Source organism: Leuresthes tenuis, unplaced genomic scaffold (assembly GCF_036924035.1).
Source record: "Leuresthes tenuis unplaced genomic scaffold, fLeuTen1.0.hap1 SCAF_8, whole genome shotgun sequence".
In the NCBI taxonomy this organism is placed as follows: domain Eukaryota; kingdom Metazoa; phylum Chordata; class Actinopteri; order Atheriniformes; family Atherinopsidae; genus Leuresthes; species Leuresthes tenuis.
The window spans coordinates 8862104-8889122 of record NW_027325362.1 but is presented as its reverse complement, the minus strand read 5'-3'; the positions used below and the strand labels follow the sequence as shown (position 1 = coordinate 8889122).

Below are 27019 nucleotides of genomic sequence, written 5' to 3'. Positions count from 1 at the left end.
CTCACTGAGCCAGAAATATTGCACATACAGACGTATGGTATTATTACAAGTATCACACTTACGAGTCGTGTGAAAATAAAGTATTTGGAAAATAAAGTATGACGGAGAGGGATTGGGTTATTTAGTGGGGTGAGTCGAACTACAACGCTGTGAAGTTGGTGGTTAATGTTTTCATTAATAGACAGAAAATCACATCAACATTCTCTTTTCTACACAATCATTGCTTGGAAAGGCTCAACATTTTGTGGCTGGTCTTTTATACCCAGTCCTGACACCCTCACCTGTCACCAGGTAATTTGCTGGTTGTACAACCTCCCAGGATGCAGTTATGGGAATAATTCTTTCTTTGCTTCTCTCCCAACTTCTTCTTAGGAGTGTTCCTTGAACCAAATTCCAGATTTGTTTTATTTGGCAAGACTGACCAGAATTTTAGATTTTGGTGCTTTTTGGAAAACTTTTCCGAAGATGTAGTTTGTACTTGACATTGTTGGGGATGTTATTATTTTCAACACATAATGAGCTTGGAAGAATAAAATGCCTGGCCACAGATCGCCTTAAATGCAGGAGTAGATGCCATTTGCTGCATCCATAACAACTGAGTGCTGCCTTAATAAAACTTGAACTTTGCTTGCATAAAGTTTGGAGTTTGGAGATTGCTGAGGTGGTTGTGTAAAGAAGGGCAAACTCTTCTATTCAGCTCTGTACAAGATAAGAAATGTTAATCTGTAACTATTTCAATAAAGTCTCCAGTTTCCACGTTTCCTACATTCCACAGGTGGCAGCGGTGGTGAGGGGCTGTGGGAAGGAGTCTCATTTCTACTCTGACCCTCCTACAGCAGTCACATTACTCCTCTGAACGCAGGCTCCTTAAGACACTTCGCCGGTTTGTTGTCAGATTCTGAATTTGAAAAAACAATCTAAATAAGATGCGTTTGAAAAAATCAAGCGGTCGCGTGGAGCTGGCTGAGTGCACCAGGAACCCGGGTTTTCAGGATGTAGACGACGGCGAGCGAGCGGCGGACCGCAGCAGCCCGGACCCGGAGGAGAAGCAGAACTCTACCGCGGTGAAGATGGACCCGGACGCGGCTGCGGAAGAGTACACGCAGGTGAAACCGTACGCCGGGATGCCTAAAGAGGTGTTGCTACTGTACTCCTCTCAGGCTCGGTACCGAGTGCCCAGAGAGATCCTGTTCTGGTTGACGGTGTGCTGCACCCTGGCGCTGGTGGCGATCACCATCACGGTCATCGCGCTGTCCCCGCCGTGCATGAGCTGGTGGCAGGTGTCCCCCGTGTACCAGGTGTACCCCCGGTCCTTCAAGGACTCCGACGGTGATGGGGTTGGAGACCTCAAAGGTGAGATGCCTGTAACTGGGACTTTATAATGAAGGGGATGCAATGTTTACCTCTATGTTAAGGTTAAAACCTTATAAATATTAGATAACCAAACTTTTTTACTTATTATTTTTGGCTACTTTTAGTTACACTTAGACTAAAAGGGATTCCCAATCAACGTTTAATTAATTTATCATTAAAACAGCAAGCTCATAACGCCACTCAAAATGTCCCAAAACCAAAACAACAACTTTAAATTCAGGATTTTTTAATTTTTTTTTATTACAATACTTGGACTGGAGAAATTTATGGGAACAGAGATGAAGTTTAATATGCAACATGGAAATCTCATGTTAACTTCCTCCAGAGGCGGTGTCGGCTTCTTTAGACTTGGAGGAGTCTGTGATGGATCATCACACTGTGGAAACGTGTATTTTAATCAAACAAATCAATATTCTAGGTCTTTTTGGAAAGAAATGGACTCTGCTCCGGACCAAAGACAAAAAGGAGGGTCCATTCAAGTCCAAAAAGCCAGACTCTACGATGGCAGTGGAGTGTTAGATGTTATGGCTGCATTATCAAATGCTTTTTGCCATAACAAGTGTGTGTGAAAGCTCTGAAATGCAAAAATGTGTTTATTTGAACATGAGAAGACATGGTAATGCAGCAAAGCACGAAATATTTTGATTTCATTCTTTCTGCAATGACACAAAGGTTACACACGTTATAGTAATTATTTGATTTATCTAATTCTTGAGTGAATTTTCCAAATTTACCCTCCTTTTTCTAATTTGGGGTTCCACATAATTAAGTTTCAGCGTTGTGTTTCCTAATACGAGTTATAGAATCATAAACGCCTCTTACCTCTTGACCGCAGAGGGTCTTTGGATCTCGGGAAGCAGTTTTCAGCACTGTTGTGTCTGTGTTCTGGCAGGAATTATAGAGAAGCTGGATCACTTCCTGTACCTCAACATCAAGTCCGTTTGGATCAGTCCATTCTACCGCTCTCCCATGAAGGACTTCGGCTACGATGTGGAGGATTTCCGGGACATCGATCCTCTCTTTGGAACTATGGCGGACTTTGAAGAACTCCTGGCTGAAATGCACAACAGGGGTGTGTACTGTCTTTTGTCCATTTATGTTAAAGAGGTGCAGGCATATCTAGTTTTGTGGTAACAGTGTTGACTCAATAGCTGAGTGAAGATGTTCTGTCTCTGTTCCCACCAGATTTGAAGCTAATTATGGACTTCATTCCCAATCACACCAGTGACCGCCACAGATGGTTCAACCTGAGTCGGACGAGAGATCCTCACTATGAGAACTACTACGTCTGGGTTGACTGCAATTCAACTTCACCAAAGCCGAATAATTGGGTTTGTACTTGCACTGGTTGCTTTGCACTGCACTGTATCATAACATGGAATTTTAAAAAAAGGCGTTTTAGATTTGAAAAGGTTTTCTGTTGGTGCAGTGATCAGATGGGATTTTTCTCCCTCATGTCATCCAGGTGAGTGTGTTTGGAAACTCGTCATGGACTTATGATGAAGTCAGAGGACAATGCTACCTGCATCAATTCCTCAAGGAACAACCAGACCTGAACTTCAGGAACCCAGATGTCCGCCAAGAGATCATTGTAAGCTCACTTGAGATCGCACATTACCTCAGCTGCTGACTCATTTCTAAAAATATTTTTCAGCAGCACACACACCAAAACCTTGTATGTATATTATTTTCATCCCTTTTGTCCTCTCCACTGTGTCATTATTGTTGAAGTATCCAAAGAGATCTGTTATGACCTTAATACACCTCAACTCAGACCAGTTAATAGCTGTGTTCTGGAAGGCATGACACAGTATGCCTGTGTGTCTCAATAATCCTTTGTTACACAATAGTTTAGTGAAGTTGCAAATTATTGCAAAAATACATTGTTACAATAATGGTACAGAGTCAAGTCTTCCACATATTGTAAATACTTTTATCATTTGAATTTAGGATCTCATTCATTTCTGGCTGGAAAAGGGGGTGGATGGGTTCCGGATGGACGCGGTGAAACACATTCTGGAAGCGGAACACCTGAGGAACGAGCCACAGGTGGATCCCAACAAACCACCAGTGAGTGTTACCGTTTTGCATCACATAGGATCCATATAGAAAGATGCATTGTGCTTCCAAACTGTGAATTTCACACTGTGAAATCTAAACATCCATGTATTTTTTTTGAGGGACAGTGTCACCATTGGATGTATGACCCACTACGGGATTCATACTGTGGATTACACAACATCTGATCCAGCATTATTCAGCATTTTGTTGTGTTTTGACACTAAAATAAAAGCTATCGTGCTATTGGCCCTCATTGTCTTTGTAAATGATCATGAGTTGTCAGGCCTAGCTTATCATGTTAAATTTTAATTCGCAAAGACAACAACATCCACTGCTCAAAGTTCATTTTAGGTAACAATCTCTTCTGTAACCTTCTGTTATATAACCGTGATTTGATTTTATTGACTCATAAGTCACATATCAGGCTCCAAATTTAAACAATATGATTCATAAAAGCAGCATTGTGGGCAGAGACAGCTCCACTAACTGTAGTGGTACTTTCCAGTGCAGCTGCTAGAACAAACATAATCAACAGCTGAGTGGGCTGTTTTTCACACTGTACATGATGTGCCTTCATCATGTATCTCTCGCTTAAATGTCAGGTTTGTCTTGTGCCCTTTTGGAGATAATACTGTAATTGCAATTCAAAAAGTTCATGACACACGCTGACTTAAGCTCAGTAAGAAAGAGTTTTTGTTCCGCAGAGGCTGAGGTTTTTTCCCACAGAGGAAAGATTAGTTGAAAAGAAGCATATTTCAGAGGATTAGTGAGTCACTTGGATTTACTGACCAATGCAGAGTAATGCTACAATACCGGGGCTGACTTGTATGCTCACTCTTGACTTAGAGGTATACTCACAGATTTTGCATTGTACCTAAATTTATAGACTATAAAGTCTAAAGTTTGAGTCTTAGTTTGGCACTATAGAGACCGTAATGTCTAAAAATACACACTTTGATAAACAGTAAGACATCAATAACGCCTTTATTACAGTGTGTGTTTGTGTTATCGTTTCTGCTTTAGAGGTTTAATGCTGTTCGTAGATTTAAAGTCAGACCAGCTTTGTGCTTTACTGCCTGCTGGTTGAATGGCTCATTTGGCACAACTTCAACTCAGTGTTTTTTCTCACACAAAAAGGCACATTAGGTGTTATTCACTGTTCTTGAAAAGGACGCCCGGGACTTGATTTGATTCTTCTAAAAATGCAAAGCATTTTATTTTGAGTCAAATTAATGTATTTTCTGTCATAATCTTTCCTTCTTTGTATCTCTGACCTGCTTTATCAAGACGTACAAAATGTGATCTAACAATTGCGTTAAAGCAAAACTTTCATTTGAACACTTTTATCACATACAAATAACTCTTGATTACTGAACCAAGGGTCCCTTGTCTTTTGTTTTGGCCTCTTGACTGTGTATCTGGTTTCTACTTACTTTCCATCTACCAGGCCTTTAAATGGACTCTGTGCTTTGCCCTGGGAAAGGAATACATTAGGGGACAAGCTCTCCTTACTTGCAGTGGAAAGAGAAAAATACCAGAGCTTTCTCAAACTCCACTATCTCTCATTGTGGAAACTTTAGCACAAATGTGCCTCTTCTTTGTAGCTTTAATCTAACTCAAAATAATGAAAACACAATACTTTGACTGAAATTTGAACAAAGCAGGAAGTCCAATATAGCAACTTCATCTCATTGCAGGAGTCTATAACTACAGAGTGGGACCTCTACCGGGACTACACATACAGTCAGGTGGGCTTGCATGACCTGCTGAGGGACTTTAGGGCAGAGATGGACGCCTACAGCCGTGAGCCTGGCAGATACAGGTACTGAAGCTGTTCAGCGCTACAATCACTAAAATCAGAGACGTGTAACGCTCAAATTTCACCAATTTTCTTTCCATGTGACAATGATACAATACGCCTGATTAATCCTAAACAACCATGTGTAAAAATGCTCCCAGCTTTTATCTGAGATCCACACATGTAGCCAATACCTACATAACCAGCAGGAGAACCACTCGTATATAGTGCAGACAAGGATGATTTCCAAGTCAAAGGAATATTTCAAGTTGTACTTCTCATAGACGACTGTTAAATTTCATAAATAAGACCAACTTTATTCAAAACACTGCATATAATGAGATGATATGATGTGGGATCAATAATTATGTCAATAACAGCCAATGAACTGGAAAACCTGCCTGAAGTTGAGTTGGTGCAGAATCATATGATGTATGATGTTTCTAATGTTTTGCAGGTTCATGGTGACAGAGTCATATGATTACCATGAGGTGGAGAAGACCATGATGTACTACGGAACCCGACTGGTTAGGGAAAGCGATTTCCCCTTCAACTTTTATCTGCTGGACCTGCCTCATAACACCAGCGGTGTGTGGGCGAAACATCTGGTTGACCTCTGGATGGCTAACATGCCAACAGGGAAATGGCCCAACTGGGTGGTGAGTCCCCTCACTAACTTGTATAATAGTTTTTCAGATTCTTTAACACATGATCTGTCTTCCAAAGACGTATATTACAATTATACTTTTGTTTCCCCATCATAAAAACCACAAGACTAAATCAGGGTCCTGCCAGGATTAAAAGTGAAAAGTGCTATCGTAGGTTGTGAGACTTGTGTGACCGATGTGCCGAGACCCTTCGAATGGCTCTTTGGTCATTTGTATCTGGCTTATCCAGGAGTCTGGTTAGATCATGCTTTTCCTCCAGGTTTTAATAACCATAGGGCACTTTCTGGATGATTTTTCATACAAGGTATCGTGCCCAAACTCAATATGAGAAGGTGGTACTCAAACTAAAATGCATCTAATTATGTTTGATTACTGCTCGTTCTGAAGCTTTTTTCAGTAATTGCTGTTTATTAGATCCAAAGAAAAACACTTTTACTGGTCATATCCAGGTTCCACTTTTGAACACAAAGACGTGCTTGTTTGTGCTTCTTGGATCATCGACAAACTGTTTCTTTGTCACAGAGAAGTGGTTTCAGTACGAGATAATTACCTGCTCTTCTAACCTCACAAAGGGGCTATTTTCCCCATCATTTCTGCTGTTTTATGATTGATGCAGCGTCATTTTACTCCTCTCTTGTAGTCTAATTGGCCCACAGTGCTGCTCAGGTTTCTACCCTGTCACTTTTTTTAACCTGAGCTTTTTTCCTTTTATTACAACAACTCATCAGTTTCATCCCTTTCCCTCCCCGCAAACACATCTCATTCACCTCTCAAAATGCCTTATTTCTCTTACATCACCCTGTTTTCAGGTTGGGAACCATGACAAATCCAGAATTGCTTCCAGCGCTGGTTCTATTTATGTTCGTGCCATCAACATGATGCTGCTGACCCTCCCTGGCACACCCACCACCTATTATGGCGAAGAGATCGGCATGGAGAACATTAATGTCACAGCGAGTCAGATACAGGACCCTGCTGGCAAATACAATGCGGTCAGTATTGAACATACATTAAAGAAAAAACTAAAACTAAATGCATAAAAGATGGCCAGTTTAATCACTGACATTACAAAACAAGAAAAAAAGTTGTTAATAATAAAGAATAGAATAACCCTTTATTATCCCACCAGTGAGAAAATTGCACCTTATAAAGGTCTGTGATGAAGGAATCTACACAAAATAAATAAACAAATACAAGAAGGATATATACTGACATCAATGATTACAACTTGGCAAAAGAAATCTCAAGTGTCAACATTTTTGCTGTGCTTCCACTGCAGAGTGCCAGTCGGGACCCGGAACGGTCTCCCATGCAGTGGAGCGGTGACTTGAACGCAGGCTTCAACAACAAGACCAACCTGACCTGGTTACCTTTACACCCTGCCTACGAAAGCGTCAATGTGGAGGTACAAGGCTCTTCCACTGAAGTTTAACACGCACACAAAAAGACCAGAGATTTTTGTTGATCATGTATCGTTTCCAGGTCCAGATGAAAGATGACGGTTCTGTGCTGGCTCAGTATCGCTCCCTGAGCAGCCTGCGTCAGTCAGAGCTCCCCTTTCAGCGGGGGTGGTTCTGCTACGTCCATGCCGATGCCAACGTCTTCTCCTACATCAGAGAGCTTGATGGACACAAACAAGCTTACCTCATGGTGCTTAACTTTGGGAAACAATCTGCCACCACAAATCTATCCTCAATTCAAGAGTTACCCGAGCAGCTGAGGGTGGCAACTAGCACAAACACAGTCAACAATGGAAAAGTGTTTCAGAAGTCTAGTATCCTGACAGAAGCTGGAGAGGGTTTGGTGATGCAGTATTCGACCTACACTCGGTTTCATCCAAACCACCCTACAGAGTGCTACGTCTCCGAGAAGGCCTGCTATTTGGAGACCATTGGCATACTTTATAAATGCGGATGTTAACTGGACAAACTGTATGCAGTTATTACAGCTTCACTGTCCAAATCAAATCACTGGGACTGTTCTTCAGTCTCTCCTTTTATAAGGCCCTTTGTCACACAATAAAACAGATAAATACTGATGAATTTGCTACAGTTGTTGTGGCTGTGATGGTAAATGCTTGGGTATTAGTATTTTTCCTTCCTGTCTGCCTCTTGACAACTTTGTGATCTCCTTTTCTTGCGTGGAGGTCGCGGAGCGTCAAGGCCGAGCTCTGTGTACAGAAATGCAAGCCTGAGGGCTTCCTGTATCAGGGTGAAAGAAACGAGAGACAAAAAGCTTTAGACTTTTTCTAATGTGCAACCTAACAGGGATATTCTGCATAGTCACACTCTAATAAGATCTGACTGGGTTTTATCACAGAGTTTTAGCTTGCGATGATGCCATTTCCACATCAACACATTGAATTTTCAGAATTAATGTGGCCTCTCAGTGGACAGGGAAATAACTGTCACATCTGCACTATTTGCAGTAACATTTAAAAGTTTAGAACATGCTAAAAGCAGCTCATGAGTTTCATACCTCCTCAATCATCTGCTCAAAGTCTTCTGGGCCAAGGTGATTTGTTCCAGGTTGGATATTCACAACTACGTTTGGTGCTCGCTTACATTCTGAAACTGAGAAGATGACAATAAGGCATTAAAGGCAAAATGCAGGAAGACAGAAAAAAAAATAACTAATCGTTTAAGCATTTAGGATATTGTGTGTCCAAAATCTTCTTTTTCACTAACTATTTCTTTCATTCATTAATTCATCCTCCCTTCTAATGTTGCCCCCTTCTCAGTCACTCCTTATTACCCCACCCATCCTTGTCTCTCTGGTGTGGACTGTTTCACAAGTGCGGTCTTGACCTTGACAGCTCCCAGTCTGTAGCGTCTAATCTCTTGCTCTGATACGCTATCTTTTTACCATGCTAATGGGCCTGCCCACCCGCCTTGATGCGTCTATGCCATCAACACTTTATCAAAGACTCAGAAGAACAGAGCAAGACAGATTAGGAAGACATACACACACACATATACAGTCACTGAAGCGGCCTGGTGTGTGCATGAACAGAAGCGTGAGGCAGTGAAGGCAGAGACAGATAACGTGTGTATTTCAAACGGGAAGAGAGGAAGCAGCGCAAGAGAGAGTGGTGTAAATAAGGAGTACCACCAACGTGGTGAAGGAAGATTATGAGTGAGAGGGTGAAAGAGCCTGTCTGGGGGGAATGAGAGCAATTAGCTGACACACACACACACACCAGCATGGGCTTTACCACAAGGTCACCTATGCTATACTTTGGTATCACATCCCCAGACAGACCCCAGAAATCTATTACCACTGCCTCTCTGGACATGCACACTGACACTACTATAGGGAGATGACCCTGAGCCCATAAAACCTCTGCTGATGCAGAAAATACATCTAAAAAATAAAAAAGCACAGCATCCACGTGGACTTTAGAATTCCATCTGGAGTGCAACCAGAAAAAAACGCACCCAAACGGAAGCAGTTTTATGAGGCAAAAGTGAGGGCACGCTGAACTTAATTTGTAGTTGTGAGTGAAACAAAACAAGAAACATACTCACTTACAAGTCACTGATTTACTTGTGACTGTTTTCTACAAATGCAAAGTCCACTGTCAAAGGTGCTCAGCTCTTTTGAAACCGTATGTTCATATAGGACTCCTTTTGCCATCTATACAGCTCTGACCCATCAGGGTGTGGACAGTGGACTTTTTTGTGTCCTGTTGTATATAGCTACAAGATGTTAGCAGCAGATCCACTGAGCTCTTTGGGTTGCTGGTGTCTCAAATGGTTCAGCTGAAAGAGGCAATGGTGGTGCATGTTCGGTTTGTGGTATGTATCAAAGTAACTCACACTTGACTGCCTGCACCCGAGGTATTGCACTGCAGCCAGATGATCAATGATATTCACTTCACTTGGCTTCAGTGTTGTGGCTGATCGGTGAATGCATCTGCATTGTCAACAATTGATCAAAGTGTGTGTGCAAGTACCTGACTTTGGCTCCATGCTGTGGTGTGTAAGAATGGCTTTCTTCAGACATCCAGTGTATTTGAGCACACCTGCCAGAGGAATCCGGGGATCGCCACTGTATGCAGTCAGCAACATTGATGGGTAGTGCTGTCTCACAAGCAAATGTGAAAAAACTAAATAACCCACAATGCTTATCAAAAGTTATTAATAAATGTTCTCAATGTCCCTACATCAACAGAGACACATGGGACTAAAGCAGAGCATCTTTTAAAAGATAGAAGTCATTCTTCTTTTATTTACCAAGTTAGTGTTATTCCACACTGGCTCTGATCTAAAATGTGGGACAAAGCTATTTAAAATGGCTTTTCTTTAGTTTTGATTCATCATTTCCTGACATTTTTGGGCTATTTTTTGGGGGCTGGCCTAACAGAGCAGGCAAGTAAAATTGAAATCATCTCTGGCACAGTGTTATACAGACACACACATAGACAGAAAAAAAGGGGCGAACTGCATCCATTGTTCAACAAAAAGTGTGATATATAAAGTAAAAACATCCCTTTTCTTTTGAGCAGAAGGACACATGACTCGTTACTTTTTTTTCCTTTTTACTCTCCGTACCTGTGGAGTAATGTTGTAAAGTGGACAGTAGGAAGTGATGCTGTGTCTGTGTTTCGGGTTTCCCACCGGGTCTCCCCATTCATCTCTGTCCTCCAAAGTTAGAGGCAGGCTGGGATCCTCCATAGTTCCAAGCACATCCAGGAAAGGAGCCTGAACAAAGAAAGAGATGGCTTTGGATGCATGTGTGTGAGTGATCTTTCATAATAGAGGACCGAGATGCAGTTAATACAACAACTCAGTTTGTATCAAACGCTTGGCAAAAGCCCAGTTTATTTAAGCGGCCCCTGGGAACACAGTCCACAATATTCTTTTTTCAACACAGAGTAAGAAAAGACTGAAAGTGAAACACTCCAAGAGCCAAGCACACACACACACACACAAACATAATGTTCAGCAGCATCTTACCTGCAGTGTTACAGCCCGCATCATGTTGGGGTGTCTGTTGCACAGTGCTCCCACTGGCACAGCTCCAGCACTGCAGGCTGTGAGGGCAGTGAGTGAAGGAGAAGAGATTCCTAAAGAGAAAAGGTGATGGAGACAGGCTTGGAGGTCCTCCACTCCCCTCAGCTTCCCTTCTACACGAGCTTGTCTTTGCCAAGAAAGGCCGCACTCACCTCCACCTCTAAAGAGTAAACAAGCAAAGAGCAGACGGAGGAGGAACTTGTTTGAATTGGTCTCCTGCAGCGAGAGTGCTACACTGTCAATAGCTGCGTTTCAACTGCGGCACCATTTTCCTGGGACTAACCTTTGCCATTTCAGTACCAGGTACTTTTGGTTTAAATCATGCTAGTATACACAGGTTTATTGTCTGCAAACTCTCCCCTGAGCTCATCGAGTTATTTTCTTGTTGCTGGAGGAGTAACACATTACCTGATGTGACAGTAGGCCAGTACCCAGCCCTGCTCCAACAGCATTCTTTTCCCCGGGCAGAATTCCATGTTGACATCTCTGCCATAAGCTCCATATACATGGACCAACAAAGGAGCCTGGCTCAGACCCTCCACAGGTGCTGCATGAAATAGTGTCATTGGCACCAAAGTACCATCCTACAAGGGACAGGCAGACAGAATATTTTCCAGACTGGAGGGGGTGACTTTGACAGTTAAATCTCCTTAAAAACAAGTCTTGTTGATTTGTTTTGTATATGACATCACTTGCCTACTCTGTTTGAGAGTAGGTACATATTGGTGGCCAAGTGTGACAAGAAGTCTATCAGCGGACACTTGACTCCTACTACAAAATGCATTCCCTCCTGCTGACACGGTTTCAGTGTGTATGCATGTGACTTATAGATCAAGTGTTCTCACTTGGCTGCAGGCCTCCAAGCGTGTGGTGATGAACTTGGCTTGTTCCTCTGGGAAGGACCCATCTTCAGTACCTGATGAAAGGAGCCCATTCTCAGGGTACAGACAGTATGACACTGGTGCACGGACTGGAGATGATATAAGGAATTCTAGCACATTTTGTTGGTCTTCCAAGCCTGGTCTCTTGGTTTCAATGGCACACGCCCAGCGGGGGAGCTGGGGTAGGAGTTAAGAGAGTATAAGACTACATTAATACATTAATAAATAAGACCACAATATGAAGCAAAATAACAGCAAAAAAAAAATCAAGACTAAGAGCAAGCAAAAGCAAAAAGGAGCATAAGCAAGTTCAGACTAAGTTTCCCCTTCAGTTCATCCATACATCTTTGAGACTGACCTGTACAACATACGCTTCACTGGGACGGGTCAGTGGGACTACAATCAGAATGAGTTCACCGGCTGCTGCTCTTACAACCAGCACACAATGGTCTCCAACCACGTCCATGTCTTTAACTGCATTGCCAGGGCCAGGGGCAAACAAAGGGACCCAAGATGACATGCAGGGCTCTGAGAGGGGGGCCTTCACCACCTGGCGAACACACAAATAAATCTCTTATCTTAGAAAAACAAAAAAAAATCTCATATTACATTATGAGTTAAGAATTCTTAATGCTTTGTCAAATGTGAGGAAATAATACATTCTTAGAGCAGTAGGGGCCAAAACACTATATGGGAAAAATATTACACCCGATGTGAATACACTGAATACACACTGTGTGTATAACATACATACAACTGACCACACATTAGATGTGAAACAGTCTTAAAATATTACATTATTTCAGCATATTTATGCATCCTATAAACAGTATATATTTATATTGTAGATACTTTACCTGATATTCTTGTCCTGGCCCTGTATTAGATAGTATAATTAGCCACCTTCTCCAATGCTCCACATGGTACAGGAGGTCCAGCTGCCGAGGCTGCACCACAAAAGGCTCCAAATGGGATGCTGTTACATCACTTAGCAGCACCTCTGAACTGGTCCTACTGTTGCAGTTGATGGTCAGGATCTGTCTATCTCTGGACAGGGCAACCTCCACAAAAACACTAAGATGTTGGTGTTTAAATCAGAGATTGTTTGGCAGTAGGGAACGCTTACATGCCACATCATTTACACTTACTGAGGCTGAGTTTCCTCATATACAGAGCTTATCCTTTTTCCACCAGAGGTCAGGTCCAGACGAAACACTGCGTTGGAACGTAGACCTTCCAGAGTTGTGTAAAACAGGACGTCGTCTGTGGCCCACTCTGCAGTTATAAACATACACATTATTATCCTTCTGTTTTAACACAAGAGAAATACATTTATTTGGGTAAAAATGATCAAAAGATTTACCAAAGCTGAAGACTCTCTCCAGTGTGACTACGATGTTTTGGGGATCCAGAGGAAGGAAACTGCTCCCACCAAGTCCAAGTCTTACAACCACACACCTTGTTTATCACAGTATCATTAATAATTTACTATTTCAGCAAGTGGAACAGTCACAATATTCATAATGAATTAAAAATACTGTAAAAAAATGTCTTTATGTTTGATTTACCTCAGCTCTTCTCCACGAGTACATTTTAGCGTAGCGGCGAGATGCTTCTCCTGTGGGGACAGACGTATTCTCTGGACAATCCACTGAAACCTCTGCTTTCCCTCAACTCTTGTCCTCTTGTCTTCTCTAGATGATCGCTCGATATGCAACACCTTCTCTGGTCTCAGATCCTCTACGAACAGAGAAAGAAAAGGAACGAGTGAAACAAAACAGTCAGCAGGCCTAATAATGGATGGCATAAAATCAGTAGACATGGGGATGAGTTTATAGAGTATATACAAATAGATGTTTTGAGATGATAATGTTAGTAGTTTTAACAGAATTATTTTTTCCTGCTTACTCTGTCTCTTGTCCTCTCTGTAAATGCCGTCATCTTCAATAAAGTAGACATGGTGATGCCCACAGACCTGTGACATGATAAACTATAGTGTATTATAAAAATAATTTGGATTCTTAAAGCAATATCCTGTTCATTGAATGCACAGGATGTGATTCCACACAGAAATGCAAACTCTGCGCCCCTGACATCACAAAAGTAAAGTTAGTGTTCTTATAATTGGACATGGGTCATGACACAAAAGTTATTTTTCTGTCCTAAAGCATCCGCTAAATAGCGGACTAGTTAGTAACTTCACTTCTTCTTATTAAGCTAAAAAAAGTTTGTCATTTAAATACTTTATCTACAAACTGGGAGAAAATGATTCAAACCCATAGCAGACAGCAGGCCTCACCACTGACTGGTCAGCTATGTTGGAGAACCTGTGGTATGTTGCCTTCAGTCTCCTGACAAAATACTTCTGCAAGTCCTTGTACTTGTCAATTCCAGAGCTGAGCTCATGAACTGATGAGACAGAAGTTTCCTAAAAGAGGGGCAAAAACAATAAAATATTTTATAGTATTGCAACTTGAAGCTTCAATCACCAGGAACATCATTGTTCTCATCAAGTATTGTTCCCTGTACACATCACTTACTCATTGGGGAAAACCAGTGAAATTACAAACTGATAAGTACCGTTTATCCATCTTATTTATATTTATAATGGCATTCCAGTAAATTCATCTGTAACATATGGAATGGGGTTGTGAGGAGACACCTTGTTGAACTATCAACTAACTTAACAGCCTCACACCAAACCGAAGGTGAGCACATACGGCATCTTTAACTTTCACTGAACACCCTTACCGACATGGAGCAACGCCTGACGTACAAAGACAGCCATGTTTTCCGTTTGCAAACTGCGAGTTTCCACAGCTGTACGGGAGAAAGTGTGAGGAGACGGGCCGACGAACACAGCAAAAACGATAAAACCATCATTATAAAGATATAACGGTTAATTAGCCAGGTCACCGGTTATGTTTACGTGTTGTCAGTTAGCTCACTGATATCACCAGGTACCGTGTGCTATGTTTACGACAACAAAAGCATTTCATAGATGGATATACATCGCATGTCAGCCTGTAATGTTTGGCGTTGCGTTACGACAAAACGTTAGCTATACGCTATTTCTATGCACGTGCATGATTTCCTAAACAAAGCCAACTTAATGACGTAGACAGAAGTCCCAGGCCGAAATAATCAAACTTGCTCATGCGCAGTCTAGAGTTATAACTGAAAATCGAGTTCGGTAGTTTCGGTAATGTACTGTTATGTCTCGAGTGGGAAAAGTGTACGGAAGTAGCATGCATGTACTGGGAGTGTAACAGGTGATTTCAGTTAAACCGTATCTACCATCATTTTTGCTTTTTTGTGGTTATTAGAATACGTGTTGTTTTTGTTTTATTAGACCTCATTTATACTGAGAACTGTGACAGCTCTTTAGCATGGATCTTTTTAAAACGGATTTATCTCCGATTCAGAACATTGACGATAAAATGGAGAGGGACTCCACCGGTACTGCAGAGAAAACCGAGCCGGCTTCGCCTTTGAGGGAAAATATTAATAAAGATACCTGCACATCTAATGCTCGAAACTCACGAGGAAGGACCTGCGGTGCAACTGATGTCGCTCGAGCCAGATGGACTCTACTAAGACAGGTATTTACGCTTTGCATATACTGTTTGTCGAGACTTCTATTCCAACAAACCCCATTTTGATGGAATTGTATCCTGAAAAGGAAGCATAGATATAATGCATTTGGACGATATTCGCAAACACGTTTTAAAAATCCCCAAACATGATATGTATTGTTTTGCATCTCTGTATTTTGTTTGTTCATTAGAATAATCTCGCTAAATTGTGGACCAATAGTAATGAATAACCAGTTTTCTCCCTGTTTATGTTTATTTACCTGACATCCAACTGCATCTATACTGCAGAGTTCACATATTTCATTCTTAGCTCACATTAAGTGAATGTTTTGCTTTTTAGTACTCTATTACAGTATGACGACTGTCTTTTAACAGTTTTTTTGCTTTGACATTCAGTATAAACTATTAACATGTCTTCTGTAAATCTACACCCATATATTCCCTGCTGCTAAACAGCAACTTTGTCACTTTTTTGCAATCCAAAAACTTTTTATGCACAAGAGGAATAGCTGAGCACATGACTTTAGGTCTTTCCCATAGATGGGCATAACACAGACCTTGCAACAGGATGACAAAAATAGCTCCCTGCAATGGGGTTTTCCCTTTTTTTTTAGACGTCTTCATCCTGACAAACAACAGCATTTTGACTTATGATTACTATATTTTCACATGAAAAAAGAATGTAAACTTTGGTGAAAATATCTATCATATCCATTATATAGTATAGTATTCCTGAAACATGAAACATGGGGTATTCATTTAACAAATGCTTATCCTTCACAGTTTATGAAAATAAATCACAACTAATGGATTGGTTTTGCGGAGATAAGAGAGTGCTTCTTTTCTTCATATCTCTCTCACAGGTGTTGTGTCAGAAGCAGGCAGACAGTGCAGAGATCAAACAGGTGTCTGTTCGCAGGTTTGCAACATTTGACCTTTTCAGCAGGAAAAACTTTGTGGTACAGGACCAAAGTGATACCTCAGATGACCAGTGGGTGGAGTACAGAAGTGTCTGCTTTCCTGAGTACAGTGCCTTGCTCAGGTATACATGCAGACACACACAGACAACGGGCTATTTGTGATACCACAAAACTGCAGACTGTTAGTATTGAATAAGTCTAGGATTTTATCATGTTACAGTGCTTTTGTTATCAAAAGTAAAGCTATTTTCCTTGAGTATCTAAAATCTGTGGTTAATTGTAAAACTACGACAATCCACAATGCATATCCTGTTGTTAAAACTTGTGCTATAAAATAGTTTGAAATATAGGGATAAGATTTGTGAGGAATGTTTGGGTTTACAGAGAAAGTACCATAATTGTGAATAGATTACAGTTAAGAAGGTGTAGCAGATTTTTGGTTTTAGCATGAAGTTCACAAGAAAATGTCAAAAACTTTTTAAACTTGAAACTAAAGGACTTTTAACTGTTTTGAGATAGTTTTAGAAATGTTTTAAATGTAACAAATCTTAAATGTTATTTAGTCAAATACACGTGAAACTTGGCGATGTATAACAAGTTAAATCTGGGTTTAGATTTGATACTTCTCCTGGTGAACAATGCATGTATTTATAAACATTTTTATGCGTTTGATTTTTAATCTGGTTTCTTCATAAAAAGCACCATATATTTCCACAGACTGCTGTTTCATCATCTATATGTCTGTATTTCACAGAGATAACATGGGGCCTCTTAGAGTTAATGAAGTGCTCAACAGTTTTGACAACACCGGCAATGTCTGTAAGTACATATTTCTTCTTATTACTACAAGGCCATTGTATTTATTATTAATTAGTGTAAACATTGCCCTGTAGTTGGTTATACCATTACTGTGCCCTGGATTTTGTCATTGACACACACGCACACAGACAAATATGCATTAATCTTGTGCTGGTCGCTGTTCGTGTTGGATGTAGGAGGTTAATTTCCATCTCTTTAAATGGAAGTGTGTTTCTTCTCAGTCCTCAAAGGGTTTTTTATGTCATGTATTTATTTCCTTTAAACTGCTGTATAATCTATCCCCACGTTATCTCATGAAGATGACCTAGGGCCTTTTAGAGGTATTGAAGAGCTCAGTGGTTTTAACAACATACTGCTTCCTCACTTTTATACCTGACTAACACACGCCTAAAGTTTGGGATAAAGTCATGCTTTGTGTTGTTAGGGATTGATGATGGTTTGATGAAGGTGGTGTGATTGTCTCTTATGTGCCTTCTATAGCAGTTTATCATGTACTCATATTGTATTAATCACGGTGAATTTGGTCGGAGTTATTTCAACTAAAAAATAAAAAAGAAACTATACCCGATTAGCTTTACAACACTGCACTACTGACAAATGTAATTGGTGTTCCCTTTTAAGTCTTTATACACTGCTTTGAGTGTATCTTCTTTTTCAGGCATGTGATAGGTTTGGGAAAGGTCATAGGCTAGCTTTAACGAGCCAGGTGGTTCCGCAGGAATCGGAGTCAGAGGTGAATGTGATGGCTAGTGGCTACTTCACTGCACACTGGAGTCAAACTTTAGAATTCATGACAGAGCTCAGTGGCAACTCCCATTACAGACTGCTAATATGGATAATCCCTTTCCTTTACCAGAAGACAACAGGCTCCTTGCTCTTCTCTTTGGAGAGTGAAAAAGAAGAGGTCATCCTTGTGCCACCTTTGTGGATACCTCATACACTCTGTTCTTAATGGCCTTCGTCCTCTAGTATATACAAAGTAATAACTAGAATAAAGGTGTTCACCAACACACATGATATTTTGATGACCATACCGCCCTCATTCACATTCCTTTCTCTCAATTTACAATCCCTCCCCTTCACTCCCCTCATTTTCTTTCCACCCCTCCATCCCTCTCAGCTGGAGTCATGCTTGGCCAGATGGGTAACAGAGTTCCTGACTTGGCCAGTGGATTAGCACAGCCGGAGATGAGAGCATAGAGGAAGGGAGAGGAGAATAGGGGGAGAAGGTGGGTGGGCATGCCAGAGGTGGAATGTGTGTCTGTGTGTGTGTGTGTGTGTGTGTGTGTTTATAAGGAGTGTAGAGCCACTAGCAAGGGGACCTCGTTCCTCAAACAATGGGGCAACCATCTCCCTCCTTCTCTCCATCTCATGTTTGGGACTAGTAATGCGTGAGATCAATTAAGACTGGTTGAGAGGAGGCTCTGAAAGGCCCAGAGGTGACCTTGTCAGAGCTTCGGGGTATATTTTTTAGGGGTGGGAATGAGACTGAAACCCTTCTAAATACACAAACACACACATTCTAACTTCTGTGTGCTCTGTCAAAGATATACAGCGGGGCACAATGTTTGCAGAAATCTACTAATGCTACCATGTTAATAACCACAAATTCACGTCACCCGCCCTCACACCCTCTCCACCTTTCCTGCTGTCTTTATAATCCCCTACCCCTGAGGTGTGGACAAGCCCAAATCCTAGGGGTCCTTGTCCTCCTGAATAGTAGGCTAAAAAGCCTGGCCGGATTAGCCCACTGCATCCAAAATGTGTGGACTCAGCTTAAAAGTGCTACCCCCTCTCAGCATGACCCTCTCTCCAGCTATTGTGTTTGTTCCACAAGTGTGCACGTACGTGAACAATATGTTGTTTCTTAAGGTGAAGATAAGCCAGAGTCAATGGTTTTATTTCAAGATGGGAGGAGCAGACCAGGCATCCCATTGAAGATTTTAGGAAATGGAGAGTCTGTCTCAATGACGACGTCATACTCCAGAGAAAACAGTTTACCATCTTCAACATATTTGAGCACAAATCCCTAACACTCGTAGAGGATGTTTAGTATATTAGTGTGTATCGCAATACCATATTATTGCATGCATTTTATAAAAGTATTTTATGCGGAACAAAGAATTAAAACTAAGACAGACTAAATTACGGTTTTAGTGAATTATGTTAGACAGTACATCTGAAAATCAGTTATTTCAGCAGAACATCAAAGGAGGGAAAGTAATTTCTAGACTCAGATCTGATAGGCTTCTTTCAAAAGTCTTTTTTTAAAAACAATAATTTATGTGCATTTGGCTATTGTGGGATCTCTGTGGGTCTCATTTGAAGTGCAGCTCTCTTTATATGTGACCCAGGTTTGTTATAGGAGTAACACCCTGCCTAGGTCAAAGGTGGCATTACCTGTGTTTGCACTTTGTAAGGTACTCTTGTAAAAAGCTTCCCCCTCCTGTGGTCACCCAGAGGTCGTAAAGCTGCAGTTATATTTGGAGCTCGTTATGAGTTGCTGATGAATGATTGGAACTCTGTCCGACTAGACTTGATCACTTTAAATAATTTGAACTTTGAACTTCTGACCTTCCTGGTTCTTTAGCTGGTTCTTAGGCAGTGGGGGCTTGTAATTGTAAGAAAGCTTTGTACAAGCGTTGTTTGGGATTTTAGGAATTAATGTTTCCTGCCAAGGGTTGGGATTTTAGGATACAATACAGGCCCCTTGGGGTGGGGTGATTAAGAATGAATCACAGAATGTGTGGATGTGTGATGAGTGGGGTTTAAAGCTTGTTGATGTTGCAGGGTTTTTGCTCAGAGGGCTCTTTGGGCTGTGAGGTTACTTTTTGGATTCATGTTTCGCTCAAAGGGAACAGCGACCTAGTAGTGTTCCTATTAAGAAACACACAGACTTCGGTATTTCTACACACTTGGACCATTAGCTTATTGTGATTGTATGCTTTAGTGTTTGGGATCCTCTACCGTGGAAGCCATAGGTGCTGTCGAGTCAATGCTTTCCTCATTCCTGCATTTGTGCACATATGTTGACGCCAGCAACATCAGGATGTCGACAGTTGCCAGTTTTGACTTTGACAAAATTTCCATTTGGTGGGTGGTGCTAAGCCCTTTATTCTTCAAGTGTAAGAGTAAGAGTTTTCTGCAAATTGGAAATGAGCAATTGCCAGTAAAAAAAAAAAAAAAGTTTTTTAATTGGTAGGCATTATTCAATCGCCTATCCCAGTTGTCATTGGGCAACGGACGAGGTGCACCCTGGACTGGTCGCCAGTCCATCACAGGGCCATACAAATGAGACAAACAACCATGCACACTCACGTTCACTCCAAAGTTTAGTTTAGAGTCACAAATTAACCTAACATGCATGTTTTTGGACGGTGTGAGAGATTAGGACAACCCAGTATTTGAGGACAGCCCATGCAGGGTAGCAAATTAAAATTGACATTTCTGTTTTGCTGTATAGGGACAAACCTGTGTTGGTGTATAGGAACAGAACCTTTTAGCATCTCAAGTAAACTAGCTGTAGCACAGCACAGCACAGTGTCTCTTCTACTCTGTTTTCAAATATGCTCCATCTTAATACAGACCAATTCCCAATAAAACTGCTGTAATTCACATATATTTCTGTTTCAGTAAGCATACAGTTGAACAACTTAAAAATTGATAGTCAGTAGTGACCCATTAAGATTTTGTGTTCACCAGTGATCCGCTGTGAGGCTTCTGCTCTGCTATAACATCTCAAATTTTTTTGAGTCAAGGTGTCATCTGCCAAAGTTACCTTTCAGCTGAGTTAAAGAAAACATCTGTGCTGTGACTTCAGTTATATTTACATGCATGATCATCACTTGGAGAGAAAATTCAAAGTGACAGAAAGTTGATCCACTTTCTCCAGAGAGAGCTGCATAGGGGCACACACACTGCTGACAACAAGATTTTACCCTCGAGGGGGAATACAGGCGACTTTCGTGTCTATAAGGTTGCCAAGGTTTGTTCTAAAAGTCACCAAATTTGTCACTAGTTGCTTTAAAAAAATAAGAAAAAAGTCACTGAGGAGGTCTCAGCACAATCATGAAAACAGCTCATGCAAGCTTCAAATCTAACACCAACCAATTTGGAAACACCCACTTCGGTTCTGCAGAGACCTCTACTTAAAGATATTATAAGTTCAAATCCCACCTTGCACAATCTTTACCACAGACCTTTCTCTTCCCTGCTATTTCACTCCCGCCTGCTAATGTTTAAAAGTACATGGAATTTAGAATTCATTTCCATGATTAGGTTTAGATGTTCAGAAATACATGATTACGGTTAGAAGAGTATACGTTGTCAAGGACTACATAGTTTAACACTAAGTGGTCACATCTCCTGCCATGTGATCTAATGCTAGCCGACACAAAACAGCTGCCTACCAAAACGAACATCTTAAAATGTTTTAGTTTAGACTGTGAAGCTACTAGGTATCAGATAAGTGGAGCAATGTTCCTCTTTTACACTTTCTGGTGATTCTGGGCTGTTTGGGTACTTGAAAAATGAAGTAAGCTGCCAGAGGTGGAATAAATCCTTCCACCTTAAAGTGAAGTCTTGGCTTACAGTTAGAGTAAGGTTAGGGTTAGTTTTTAGTTAGATTAGGGTTGGGCAAGTAGTTGATATGACAAGAAACATCTGCAGTAAATTAATGTTGCTAAATATCCTCTAAAGTGATGGAAACATGTCTGTCTGTCTGTTTGTGTGTGTGTGTGTGTGCATGTGTAATCAAGAGCCAAGTATCCTAATGAAGCGTGATAGAGCCTTCTTCACTACATCTGTCATTGTGTGAATGGCTGCCAGCCTTTCAGCCTCTCAGTCATCCCTATTATCTCCCACAGACTTCACCTATCACCCCTGCCGCTAAATACTATAAGCTCTGAATGTTGTGAGGCAGGGTGGTAGGGAGAAGATAATTTCTGTGTGTACAACTGATATTTGTGGGGGTAGGGGGCTGTTTTTGTCAGGAGGATGCATTTCTGAAGACAAGAGGGCTATTGGTATACATAGCAAAGCAGACATAAATATCATATCAATCAAGCCATTCACGATACATGACGGTCTCATGTTCTAGTCTCTTTCTGTTGAAGAGTTGGAGACGTATGTTTGTGTTTTCTGCATCGCGAGGCTCTGTATGCATGTTTAATATGACATACTAGTGTCAAAGTGTTCTTAGTGAATACGTGTGTGTGTGCACATTTTTAAATGTGCATGTGTGTTGTAATAGGTGCCCCCCCGTAGACTTCCCTTGTGCCAGGCCTTTAGCGCAGCCCTGTTTGCATAATTATGCTAATTCATTGTGCCATAGTGCTAATTAGACCTTGTTAGACAATAGCGCTAGACGGAGAGCTGGCAGGCATACACACACATATACAGCCACACGCTCACTTAGACTGTTGTGTCAATGACAAGATTTGCGGTCCCCCTCTGTGCTGTTTATAAAATGCTTTCTATAGAAATCATTCTCCGCTGGTGCGCTCTGGACTGAGGACAGGTGTGTCTTATGATTTTGATTTGAACTAGTTGAACAAGCCAAAAGTACCACAAATATTTCTTTTACATTTTTTTTTTTTTACTAATGGTTCATGCCCATGTTCTCATTCTCTCTTATTTGTTATCCATGTTAGTATTTGCTCCTTTTCTTAAAATGTATTCTGCTTTTCAGGCTCGACTTGTGTTGTCCTTGAACATTGTGATAATGCTACATATTATGCACCTCACTTCACTTTGGGATGTGATTGTCCAGGACATTATTATATTTAGAAGTACATTGTACTGATGCTAAAATTAACACAAGACTTTTTAAATAAGAGGAACAAACTAATCCTGTCTTGTTTTAATATCAAGAAATGTGTTCAATATTCTGTGTAGTTTTTAAAAAGGTAAGTATTTCTGCTTTAGTGTTGCAACACCTTAACCACAAACATGCTGTAGGACAGACTGACTGGATGCCTGAAGTTGAAAATGAATACTTCTTGGATCTTGTGTTAATGGCAAAAACAATAGTTACAGAGAGTTTAGTTACTTTAACTTGCTGTTGAGCTTCCTGTGGTTTGATGGGGATAAGCTATGTTTATGTACAGCAAAATGTTTAGAAGTGACCAGCTGATGTTAGTAGCCACGTCTCCCTTCAGAGTTACTGTTACCCTCCAACATTTTGTCATTTTTGGGTAATTTTTATGCTGGAAACATTCTTTAACAACAAAAATGTTTGGTTAACTGGCCTCAAATAAGCCCAGTGTATTGTGCAAAGAGTAATTAAATGCTATTTTGTACTGTATTTGCTATTGTATCTTATGTACAGTTGGATTGAAATGACTGTTTTTCAAGAGCATTTTAGCCATTGCCAGAGTAATTGTTTCTAGGTCTATAATTTAACCACTAAACATAAAATGACAGTCACACAGTAAGTGGATGTGGCTTTTCAAGTGTACATGCACATGTACATGTGGTGTGACTGTCACTTTGCGGTGTAGGAGTGGGGGTTGGAGATATTGCAAGGAAGGCTTGAGCAGCTTGAGGGCATAGTGAAAGAGTCGCTGGGTGACTTAATTGAAAGTAATTGATTTTAGCTTCTGTAGCCTTGTCTCCTCCATCCGTTCACTGGAGGGAACAAGAAGCAGGGACTTGCCTGCAGTACCATTGGGTGTTAGAAGCTTCTTGACACTTGTAAAGTAAACAGTTACAACCTAATATCTACATTAACGTCTGTAACTTGATGCAGATGTAAGGGTTTATGTACGTGCACATAAAGATGCATGTCTCTTGATGTACTCTGTTGTTAACCATCATTATGACTTTGAGCACAATAGGGATTGAAGGTGAGCTGTTGGGTGTAGCTTTGCTCAGGGAGTCCTTTTTCATTATAGCAGGCAGTTGATTATGTGAATTTGTGCCTGACTGAGACTTTGTGTGGGTGTGTGTGTCCAGATGTGTGTGCACTATTACCAGTAAGCGGTGGGGATTAAGTTCAGGAAATGAGTAGAGCGTTAAAGGGTGCTTCCCTGCCCAGTGCTCTTGCATTGTCACCACTGCTAATACTCAGCTAATTACAAGGACATACTTTGACAGCAAGCTCAGCTGTAACCCTCATCTCTCTCCATTCCTTTCCTTCCTTTTCTTAGGTTACCCCTTCACCCTAGAATTTGGGGGTGAAATGAAAGAGAGAAAGAGTAATAACAGGTCAGCCCCCTCCCTAAAAGCTCACCCTCCCTCTGAACGGATACAATTATTGGATTTTTCTCCATTTAAGTCACCTAACCCCTATATACCCCTCCTAGCAATGTCCCCTATGGTGTCTAAGCACAGCATACTAGGGATACTCCAACCATATAACACACACACAAAGTGTTTTAGAAGAGTGTATAATGTCACTGAGTTGTGATTGAAATTTAAAACATTGTCCACTCCAGAGATAACCATAACAACAGATTTTTCAGGTTTGAAATGAGAGAATATACAGATATATTAAAAGCCAAGGAGGCAAAGTTAAGGTTGTGCTGTTAATTTCTGTATAACAAAAATAGTTGTATGTTATTAGTTGCTATGCCAACTCTCATGAAATCATTGCAAAAGATCATTCCTTTTTTACATTTTGACTAAAGACTCAAACATAATGATGAATTCAGAGCTGTACAATTTTTCTCAAACATTTTTTCAACCTGTTATTACTTGTAGTTATAGTATTTAGTCTTGATTGCAGACTTTCAAACAACCTCTAGTTTAGAGTCTTTTTCATCAGCTTTTTAGATGATCGCCAGCCGTCATATTGAATAAAACCACCTTGTGCATAACCACACAATAATACAAGAGAGGAATTCACACTTACTTAAGACTGCATATATTCTAAAAATGCTGCTTTATAAATTAATTCTCTCAGAGCAGTGCAAAAACAAAATGAAATCTTCGGGGTCTTGATGACCCTTTTTTTTAATGTTGTAATAACTGTCCAGGTACATTTTGTGGGCCTGTTGTGTGCTACATAAATGTATGCACATCCATGAATGTGCTGAATGTGCTTCCATTAAAGAGCGATTAGTGTATGGTAGTTAATTTGGCTCCCCTCCCACTTGTACCCATCAAGTGCACCACTGTGTACCTCCAAAAGCAAAAAATGCACAAGTGTGTTTGTTTGTGCATGTGCAAATCTGTATGTGAAAATCCCTAATGATACTCTAACACAAAGAGATGATTAATGTGATTAGTGTGTTGGTTGGAAGAGGAAAAGCTATAGTAAATGGCTACATGGTCATATGGGAATAAGCTTTGGCTCCATTCCAAACACTTGTGTATTTTTGTGTTGCAGTGTTTCTCTGCTTTGGATTAATTTCACTATTTAATTGAGGTGACATAAAAATGAGTAAATTCGCAATCTTAAAAAGTATTTTTTTCTTTATTATTTTTTTTCTGTTTATAACACAGAAGTAGAAGTTGTTTGAGAAGGAAACATGAAACTAAACCAGTTTCCTCTCAAATGGTTTTATTGTTTCTATTGAATGCTTTCCAAATGTTACATTGATCAATAAAGCTTTTGCAGAACAAATAAATCTTATAAAGAGCAAGACATTTAGCTACTTTATCTGTAGGAACATGGTCTTATGTGTGGCTCAGAGGCTATGGCTCCTGAGCCACAATTGTATTCAGTGTTGTGGTTTTGACTTTAACGTTTGTTGAATTTACAGTGTCAAACGGACAAGCAAGATATATTTTTCATCGCTTAAACCTGTACAGTCAATGATAATTATCAATTAATCAACACATCGCATGAGAATCATTAGTACTTGAGCCTGTTTTGTCAAAAAGCCCTCCAGAGAGGTGGAGCAGCTGCTTGTCAGCCTTCAGCCTGTCAACATGTCTTTGCTGAAATGGCTAATGTATTTGATATTTAGCTAAAGAGCCATTAACTTGCTTTGTGACTCATTGTACAGCTTTAATACACAAACTGCTAAATTCACTTCTTCACTCTGTCAGTCTCTCTCTGTCTGGAGACTCTCTGAGAAGCCCCACAGGGGCCCTTTAACTGTCAGTTGACTGTGGCAATGCTAAAGTAGGGGTTGACGGTAATTGCTGTGCTACATGCTAATGTTAGCAAGTGTCGGCCTCAGAGGGGAAAGTTAACTGATTTTCAAGTGCTCTCCTGAGAAACTGCCCTAACCACTAACTGCTGCCGCATCTCTCTGGGGCTCCAAGCTCGGCAGAGTGAAGCTGTTGTGGCTATGCAAGCTGCTAACTGCTGTGTTGTGCTATTGCCGTTGAGAATTTTAGAACATGGGTGTTAAATTGTCTTCATTTGACAACAGGCTTTTGATAATATTAAAGTTGTAAAATATTGTCTATGAAATATGTTTCAGTGGTTGATTTATAATTGTTTTTATCAAGCACTGCTAAGTGAATATTTATATTTACTATTTGTTACACCAACTTACATGGTTTTTGATAAGTTTTCAGCTTATTTCACATTTACTCTCTTTTTGTTCACAGCAGGCCCCAGTGCCACACATTTTTTGTGTCTTCCTACTGAGGCTGAAATATACTCTCTTCGACTCTTTCTCTGATGCTCACACCCACGGCGAACATAGGGGGAAAAAATGGGAGCCATTTGGTGAATGTAGAGGGTGAGGTCTGGAGATGTTGATAATTTTGAGAAGTAGTCAATCACAACCCGCCATCGATTAAGCAACCTTTGCATCCCCAGCTGAAGTTCAGATTTTGCTGTATGACTTTCCTGATATTTTCTTTGTTGCATCTTACTGCTAAAACCACAGTTCACTTTTAAGGCGTGAATGGGATCTTATTATTGCAAGGTATCTAATCAGGAGTTTGGTGTAAAATAATTTACTAAGCACAAAATATTACCATGGAGA

The 27019-nt window shown here is 40.6% G+C and overlaps 3 protein-coding genes across 5 annotated transcripts in view; 2 read left to right on the top strand and 1 right to left on the bottom strand.

Moving 5' to 3' along the window:
* The first annotated feature begins 772 nt into the window (after window positions 1-772).
* slc3a1 (solute carrier family 3 member 1) lies at window positions 773-7939 on the top strand. The gene is made up of 10 exons (XM_072390695.1): window positions 773-1353; window positions 2267-2446; window positions 2560-2705; window positions 2840-2965; window positions 3325-3444; window positions 5133-5257; window positions 5691-5892; window positions 6711-6893; window positions 7181-7306; window positions 7384-7939. The coding sequence occupies exons 1-10, from the start codon at window positions 927-929 to the stop codon at window positions 7819-7821; spliced, it is 2073 nt and encodes a 690-aa protein (XP_072246796.1). The 5' UTR covers window positions 773-926; the 3' UTR covers window positions 7822-7939.
* Window positions 7922-14889, bottom strand: prepl (prolyl endopeptidase like). 2 transcript variants are annotated; one of them, XM_072390693.1, is made up of 15 exons: window positions 14549-14889; window positions 14097-14225; window positions 13706-13772; window positions 13366-13537; window positions 13161-13255; window positions 12946-13072; window positions 12655-12871; window positions 12156-12347; window positions 11762-11974; window positions 11325-11500; window positions 10860-11076; window positions 10455-10604; window positions 9857-9983; window positions 8380-8474; window positions 7922-8102 (listed from the first exon to the last, which is right to left on the bottom strand). In XM_072390693.1, the coding sequence occupies exons 1-15, from the start codon at window positions 14678-14680 to the stop codon at window positions 7986-7988; spliced, it is 2226 nt and encodes a 741-aa protein (XP_072246794.1). In that variant the 5' UTR covers window positions 14681-14889; the 3' UTR covers window positions 7922-7985. The 2 variants fall into 2 exon arrangements, with proteins under 2 accessions (XP_072246794.1, XP_072246795.1); XM_072390694.1 differs by having other exon boundaries at window positions 8380-8468.
* Window positions 14890-15021: 132 nt separating this feature from the next.
* Window positions 15022-27019, top strand: part of camkmt (calmodulin-lysine N-methyltransferase) — a 116081-nt gene continuing 104083 nt past the window's right edge. Inside the window, exons 1-4 of one of the 2 annotated variants that reach the window (XM_072390692.1) lie at window positions 15022-15069; window positions 15223-15399; window positions 16257-16435; window positions 17068-17132. In XM_072390692.1, the coding sequence (XP_072246793.1) occupies window positions 15238-15399; window positions 16257-16435; window positions 17068-17132 (406 nt within the window). In that variant the 5' untranslated portion in view covers window positions 15022-15069; window positions 15223-15237. Of the gene's footprint in view, window positions 15400-16256; window positions 16436-17067; window positions 17133-27019 lie in introns of both variants that reach the window. The other variant, XM_072390691.1, reaches the window with a different exon arrangement.

What these genes read in the sequence shown, in the direction of transcription:
- slc3a1 (XM_072390695.1), top strand. Translation starts at nt 927, where the DNA reads ATGCGTTTGAAAAAATCAAGCGGTCGCGTGGAGCTGGCTGAGTGCACC. An exon ending in CACCAAAGCCGAATAATTGG is followed by an intron (nt 2,706 to 2,839) that starts GTTTGTACTTGC and finishes CATGTCATCCAG; the next exon opens with GTGAGTGTGTTTGGAAACTC. An exon ending in CGTGAGCCTGGCAGATACAG is followed by an intron (nt 5,258 to 5,690) that starts GTACTGAAGCTG and finishes AATGTTTTGCAG; the next exon opens with GTTCATGGTGACAGAGTCAT.
- prepl (XM_072390693.1), bottom strand. Translation starts at nt 14,680, where the DNA reads ATGATGGTTTTATCGTTTTTGCTGTGTTCGTCGGCCCGTCTCCTCACA. An exon ending in TCAGGCGTTGCTCCATGTCG is followed by an intron (nt 14,226 to 14,548) that starts GTAAGGGTGTTC and finishes CCCCTCTTTTAG; the next exon opens with GAAACTTCTGTCTCATCAGT. An exon ending in ACATAGCTGACCAGTCAGTG is followed by an intron (nt 13,773 to 14,096) that starts GTGAGGCCTGCT and finishes ATCATGTCACAG; the next exon opens with GTCTGTGGGCATCACCATGT.